Below are 7532 nucleotides of genomic sequence, written 5' to 3' on the forward strand. Positions count from 1 at the left end.
TGAGCATTTCTGACCAGCAACAGCTGCCCGGTGTGGCACCTCCACCAATCAGACATTGATGACCTGTCCTATGGATAGGCCATTAATGTTAACATCCTGGACAAGCCCTATTGCTCTCTGCTCTACCATGGATTTTAGCTGTATCAGTGTCCCGTGTACCCCGAATCACACATCAAGCTGCGAGCCACGCATCACTGACCCCCGAGATCTAGGGGATGGGGATGCCTAATCTAATACATATCATCATTGTTTAAATAGAAATAACTTATTAATAGGCAATCACAGATATTATGTTTGTCCACGCTCATAGTTTTTCGTCGAGATGAAAGCCGAGCAGAATTAACGTTTTAACCAACTTTTCTTGGCGAGTGTTAAAACGCCACAAAAACCTCCATATAAAAAGCCTTTTAGCAAACATGTCTCAGCAAACCTTTAGTGAATTGTGAACTCATTCCCTTCTGTTTGCAGCATTTTATTACGGTTCAGTGACTTGCAAAGTGCAGAATGTGATTACAGGACCCTTCTCGCTTCCCCCCACAACAGAGCTGCTCACAACCGCCCCATCCCGACGAACCGTGATTGTAAATATTCTACAAATCCTATGAACAGATCACGCGGCATCTGGTGATAATTGCTCATTAATTGATGCTTAATACCGTCGCTTTCATTGTTGTGTTTGCCACTGCTAGAGGGGTTAATGATAGCGATATTGTTGATATTTCATTATTTTATAACAGTCGGTGCGCTATTAACACTCAGGAATGGATTTAAAGAGACGCTCTTATGTGAATGTATGTCAGTTCAGTAAGGCCGTACTGGGCCGCAGGCCTTCAAAGGGAGGACGCCATGACAGGGTTAAGTGATAATACATGAGAAAGCATTGGGTTGAGGGAATTTTGGGTGGGGAAGGGTTAATAAATTTGAATCAGGGGAATGATGTATGGCTAGGGGGAGGGGGAATGGGGAGAAGAGGCGGAGTAAGGGCGGGCAGTATAAGGGGCAATGGCCATCTCAGTGGGGCAACCATTTTAGGTCCCCCACCGTACTAGAAACAAGCTCAGAGCTGATTTTAGTTATGGAGATTGAGGCGATTTTGCAGCAATTGAGAGCGGCTGCGGGAACCAGAGGTGCGGGATGGCTGCAGGCATCCATTCAGGGCCTGCTGCCTGATGAGGGAGCCGACCAACCCCAAGGTTTAAGTGCAGGGCGACGGACTCGGAGGTCTAGGCCTCCGGAGCGCCTCAGCCCTGAGGCTACCCCCAGGGCCCGGCGCCGTATAAGGAGCCCCTCTAGGGACCCTCGGGCCGCGGTCACGAAGCGTCGGCAGCCGGCGCGTAAACCTGCGGCTGGGAGGAATCCGCAACACCGGCGGGGCCTGCAACAGGGGGAGGTGTCGGCCTCCCCTGCAGCGATGGCGTCTGGAGGAAGCGTGGATCCAGGAGCAGGAGCGGCCGCTGCCCAACCAGGAACGGGCTCGGCTCGGCGGGGCAGAGAGGTACTGAAGAGCACACGAGGGCCTGCTAGTCAGGTGCCTTCAGCGCAGGGGGGAAGCCGGCAACGCAAGCACTCACCAGCAGCAGAAGGAGCCAGGGATCCGGGGTCAGGAACGGCTGGGGCCCCTTCGGTTCGGCCCCAGGCTCGGCATTCATCCAGCAGCAGTGAGGAGTCGGCGGGGCGAGCATCAGCACGCAGGGCGGCTGGTGAGTGGCAGTGGGGAGTCTCCTCCTGCTCATCGGCTGCTGCTGCTGCTACAGAGAGCAGAGCTGGACGTCCCTGTGCTGCAGCTGGGAGGGGGAGGGGGGGGCGAAGCTGACCGCAGGCATGGAGGAGATCGCTGTCTAGTAGGAGGGAGGGAATCTCTGGCCACTGGGGAGGGGGAGAGGAGGGGGGAGCATGGATTAGGCCATTCATTTAGAAGAAGAGGATCATCAGATGGATTTGAACCAGGACATGTGGGACGTATGGACACTGGGGACGCAGCGGTCGAGTCAGGCTGGCTGCACACTGCATCAACTTCCATGGGACAGCACGAGGATGGAGGAAGCACGCGCCCAGAGAGATCGCGTCAGGACGCCGGATTGGCGGCTGCTGGGAACACAGCACCCAGGCAGCCAGGTGAGCGAGACTGCACTTCTTTTTACTTACCTGCACTAGCCTCAAATGTGAATGCAAGGGGGGAGGAATTATCTGTTGGGGGGGCTAGTGGCGGCTCTGGTGTTTTATTACAAAGTCTTAAAGATTTAGTGCGGTTATGTGAGGCGGGGAGTGCGCAGGGTACGTTATCTCCCTCAGCGGCTTGGTTAGGTAATAGAAGGGGTATAGGGGATGGAGAAAGAAGTCTGGAGTCACGTCCTGTGGTACAGAGCGAGGTAACGGGGGTTACTGCGGCGGCTGGGGACGAGGCGGCTTCGGGCAACGCAATAACGGGTCAGGTATCCACGGCGGTTGATAACGGGGGCAAAGATAAAGATGAAGCAGTGCGTTTAGGGGATGCTGCAAAATGTGAAGTGTATGTCTGTTTTGAGGGGCCTCTGGGAACACATTTAAAGCAGGAAGTAAGGGATAGGATTTGGAAGGGGGAATAGGTGGAGATATTCTCACTTCTCCCACTCGAACGTTTTAATTTAGACAGGGTCAGACGGGATGAGTATAAAAAGGAAGACGAGGAGAGGAGACGTTTTCGTTTGATACCCCGCACATTCAATAATTGGTTACAGGCTTTCGCTATATTGGCTAGTGTGATTGGGGAAAAAGCGCCAGAAAATTGTTCGCCCCTATTCTGCTATATGGATACCATAGGGGAGGCATATAGAGTATACGGGGGACAAGGATGGTTGAGATATGATGAACAATTCCGCCAGAGGAAAGCAGTTCGTCCAAACATTAGATGGGAACATAAAGACATAGCTCTATGGATGAGAGTGACGGCCCCTGGAAAAGGGGGTTCGGGTTCACAATCATTTCTTGGGGGCACCGGGGGTTCAGGGCAGTCAGGGCACTCGGTGGCAGTACAGAAAGGACTGTGCTTCTCATACAATGACGGCACATGCAGGTTCGGCGCCAAGTGCAAATTCAAACACGAGTGTTCCGCCTGCGGAGGTAATCATGGGGTGTCGAAGTGCTTCAAGGGAGGAAAACAGAAGGGATCTGAGGGTTTTGAAAAAAGGGGTGACACCGGTTCGGCTGGAAGAGATGGAGCACTTCCTAAATAAATACCCTGACAAAGAGGCTGCAAAATTGTTGCGTGATGGTTTTCGGGAGGGATTCAAGATCCCTTTTGTTGACATGGAGGTGAGGTTATCAACCAGGAATTTGAAATCAGCCAGGGAATTCCTAGAAGTGGTCACTGAAAAATTGCAAAAAGAAGTTGCTTTAGGTAGAATGGCTGGGCCGTTTGACACAGCCCCCATGGTTAACCTGAGAGTGTCGCCATTGGGGGTTGTACCAAAAAAGGAGCCTAACAAGTTCAGGTTGATTCATCACCTCTCATTTCCGAAGGGCTCTTCGGTAAACGATGGAATTGACCCCCAATTGTGTTCTGTGTTATATACTTCTTTTGATTCGGCAATGTCATGGGTTAGAAAATGTGGACAAGGGGCCATGTTGGCAAAGACGGACATTGAGGCAGCGTTTAGACTGCTACCAGTTCATCCGGACAGTATGCATTTGCTTGGTTGTTTTTGGGACGGGGGATTTTTTGTGGATCGTTGTTTACCGATGGGGTGTTCATTGTCATGCGCCTATTTCGAAGCATTTAGTACGTTTTTAGAATGGGTAGTTAAGGACGTGACAGGACTCGGTTCTTGTGTTCATTATCTGGATGATTTCTTGTTTGTTGGGTCGGCCTTTTCTTCGGATTGTTCGGTTTTACTTCACTCGATGGAAGGGGTGGCTAAAAAATTTGGCGTTCCGTTGGCAGCGGAAAAAACGGTTGGGCCTGTTACATCTTTGAGTTTTCTGGGTATTGAAATCGACACGGTAGCAATGGAGTGTAGATTGCCTGAGGACAAACTGGTGAACATGAGATCGGAGGTGAAGCGTGTGGGTAGCTTGAAGAAGGTAACACTTCGTGAGGTCCAGTCGTTGCTTGGTAAACTGAACTTCGCATGTCGGATCATGCCAATGGGAAGAGCCTTTTGTCGTAGACTTTCATTGGCCACGGTTGGGATTAGGGCGCCAAATCATTTCATACGGCTTAGAAGGGATCTGAAGGATGATTTGAAAGTTTGGGAATTTTTTCTGGATTCATACAATGGAAAGTCACTCTGGATTGCGCCGGTGGTGTCGGCGGAGTTTCTCGGCATTTTGGTCGGTTCAGCGGACGAATCGGGTTTTTCTTTGTTTTTTCGGAACGAATGGTTAGTGGCCGAGTGGCCAAAAACGTGGAAAGAGAACGGTTTAGTGGCTGATATTACACTACGCGAAGTTTTTCCTATCGTGGTAGCTTTGACACTATGGGGAGGCAATGTTCGAGACAAGAAAATATGTTTTTGTTGCGGCTCAGTTGGGGCCATGGAGGCTATTAATTCGTTGTCATCATCAAAACACTCTCTTCTGCGAGTTTTACAACAATTGGTTTGGGCTGGTTTGAATTTTAATTTGTGGGTCACGGCGGAGCTTGGGGTTTTGAAATATAACAAAATTCTTGAAGCTCTTTCTTCTTCGCAGTGGGATCGTGTTCGGGAGTTGGCACCTCAAGTGGAACCCACGGGGAAGGTTTGTTCAGAGGAGCTTTGGAATCTTCCGCTGGGGCAGTGAGAGACTTGTTGGCCAGATCGCTGTCGGCTGGAACTTGGTCGCACTATACGAGGGCCTGGGATTCTTGGGTCCGGTGGAAAAATCAGATGGGTGCGGATTTAGAGGACGAAAGCAAATTGATTTTATTTATCGGTCATATCTGGGAGTCAGGTTGGTCAGTGTCAAAAATCAATAATTCGTTATCAGGCTTGGCTTTTGGCTTTAAACTTAGAGGGTTGCAGGATTTGACAAAATCGTTTCTGGTCCGGCAGGTGGTAAAAGGCTGTCGTAAAGGCTGGAAGGTGTCAGACGGTAGGCGGCCGGTGTCATATGAAGTTTTATTAAATCTGGAAAATCAGTTAGAGGCTGTGTGTTCGGATATGGGGGAAGTAATTTTGTTTAGATTAGCATTTTCTCTAGCATTTTTTGGTGCGTTTCGGTTAGGTGAATTGGTTAGTCCTTCCAAGTGTAAGAAAGGTGGTATACTGAGGCAGGATGTGGACATGTTTGGGGACAGGCTAGTGATAATTTTGCGTTCTTCCAAAACGGATACTGCAGGTAAAGGTTGTCGAGTGGTTCTTTTTGAGGTAAACGGCTCTCCAGTTTGCCCGGTAAAATGTTTGAGGGAGTTCCTGTCTGGTCCAGGTTCGGGGGATTGCCCATTGTTAGTGCATAAGGATGGGTCATTTCTCTCCCGTTTTCAATTTTTGACTGTATTTAGACGTTGTTTGGAGAAAGGGGGCATTTCAGCGAAGAATTTTAGTGGGCATTCATTCCGGATTGGGGCGGCAACGGAGGCTGCCAGGAGGGGTCTAGGAGATGAAATGGTTCAGAGGATCGGTCGGTGGGAATCAGTAAGATTTCGTTCTTACATTCGCCCGTCTTTGTTGTAACGGATTGATCTAATTGACCGCAGTTTTCCTTTTCAGTTATACGGTGTTGATGTTTCCTTTTCTATTTTCAGAGCCGAGGCAATTGCTTATTTGGATCATGGGTCATTCATTTGTATTCTGGGCGGCATTGAGGGCCGACGTTCGGCCGGACGGGAGACAACTGGGAGTGCCCCGATCGCGTGGAACCCTGAGGTGGATCGGAAAAAGGGGTATGATGTGGAAGCAATTGCTGTCGGAATTCCACAGATTTGTTCGATTGGATCGGGTGCCAGACTTGTTGGTGGTTCATTTGGGGGGCAATGACTTGGGCAAACGTCCCTGTAGGGAACTAATTAAGGATATCAAGTTTGACATGTTACGGCTTTGGTCTATGTTTCCACGTTTGTTGGTTGTTTGGTCGGACATTGTGCCCAGGAAGGTTTGGCGCGAGGCAAGATCTGTTCATGGTGTGAACAAGGCGAGGATTAAGTTAAACAGAGCGATTTCACGTTTTATGGTGAGAAATGGGGCACTTGTGGTTCGGCATAAGGATCTGGAGTCTGGGCAAGGGGAATACTGGAGGAAAGATGGGGTCCATTTAAATGCGATAGGTCTAGATTTGTGGTGTCTGGCGATTCAAGAGGGCATTGAGAAAGGTATTTTGGTATGGCGTGACATAAATGTTTGAGGGGTCAGAACATTTATGCTGGTGGCGTGGGGGGGAGGTCCTCGAGGTTGGTGGTGATGGAAATGGTGGATCGGAGGGGGGGGGGATCTCTAAGGTCCTGGACTCCCCCGTGGGTGAACAAATTTGGAATGGAACAAAAAGATCACATGGAGGTGATAATTAGGATATATGGGTAATTTTGGAGGAAATTGGCCGGGTGAGTCTATGGGCGTCTCTGAGCTGGAGCGTAGCGGCTAGAGGCAAGACGTGACCTGGAGGCCAAGTTTTACGGTCATGGAAGACAAGTTTTTATGGTCTGGAGGCCAAGTTTATTACATTTTGGGGCTTCGAGGACCACCCTCCCCGTGGTTAATGTTTAATAAATAAACTGTTTGTTATTATGTGTTAATAAACGGCTGCTGTGGCCAACTTATCCAAATACCATTGTGGTCAGTTTTTTATTTCAGATAAAGCGGTCGGGCCGTTTGGTTGAAGGGTAAAAATGAGGAGTAAAAAAGGTGGGTAGAGAAACTCATGGGGATTCACGTATACCAACTGTCAAGTAAGGCCGTACTGGGCCGCAGGCCTTCAAAGGGAGGACGCCATGACAGGGTTAAGTGATAATACATGAGAAAGCATTGGGTTGAGGGAATTTTGGGTGGGGAAGGGTTAATAAATTTGAATCAGGGGAATGATGTATGGCTAGGGGGAGGGGGAATGGGGAGAAGAGGCGGAGTAAGGGCGGGCAGTATAAGGGGCAATGGCCATCTCAGTGGGGCAACCATTTTAGGTCCCCCACCGTACTAGAAACAAGCTCCCACCCACCCTCCCTTTTTTGTTGGTTGCTTTGGAAACGTTCATAGGTGATGTCAAGGTCGTTAAGAAAAAGGGGTTATTATCGTTGTATTGCTCGAATTATTGCGTTATGTTTTCTGTTGTTTTGTCGCGGCAGCAAGGCGTGGGGGGGGAGGTCCTCGAGGTTGGTGGTGATGGAAATGGTGGATCGGAGGGGGGGGGGATCTCTAAGGTCCTGGACTCCCCCGTGGGTGAACAAATTTGGAATGGAACAAAAAGATCACATGGAGGTGATAATTAGGATATATGGTGTTATGACCCCAATGGCGAGGGTCTCAGAGGAACGTGGAAGTCTGCAGAATACAAAAATCCAGCTCATAGGGCAGTGGTAACTGGGTTGACCATATATCTACTCCTAACGCCAACACTAGAAGTAGCCGGGGATCATTCCTACGTTGATT

The 7532-nt window shown here is 49.5% G+C and overlaps 1 protein-coding gene across 1 annotated transcript; it reads left to right on the forward strand.

Moving 5' to 3' along the window:
• The first annotated feature begins 1865 nt into the window (after positions 1-1865).
• LOC143783417 (uncharacterized) lies at positions 1866-6318 on the forward strand. The gene is made up of 2 exons (XM_077271833.1): positions 1866-2115; positions 4669-6318. The coding sequence occupies exons 1-2, from the start codon at positions 1962-1964 to the stop codon at positions 5628-5630; spliced, it is 1116 nt and encodes a 371-aa protein (XP_077127948.1). The 5' UTR covers positions 1866-1961; the 3' UTR covers positions 5631-6318.
• Positions 6319-7532: the final 1214 nt, after the last annotated feature.

This window comes from Ranitomeya variabilis, chromosome 6, assembly GCF_051348905.1.
Source record: "Ranitomeya variabilis isolate aRanVar5 chromosome 6, aRanVar5.hap1, whole genome shotgun sequence".
NCBI lineage: Eukaryota > Metazoa > Chordata > Amphibia > Anura > Dendrobatidae > Ranitomeya > Ranitomeya variabilis.

What these genes read in the sequence shown, in the direction of transcription:
- LOC143783417 (XM_077271833.1), top strand. Translation starts at nt 1,962, where the DNA reads ATGGACACTGGGGACGCAGCGGTCGAGTCAGGCTGGCTGCACACTGCA. An exon ending in CACAGCACCCAGGCAGCCAG is followed by an intron (nt 2,116 to 4,668) that starts GTGAGCGAGACT and finishes TCTTCTTCGCAG; the next exon opens with TGGGATCGTGTTCGGGAGTT.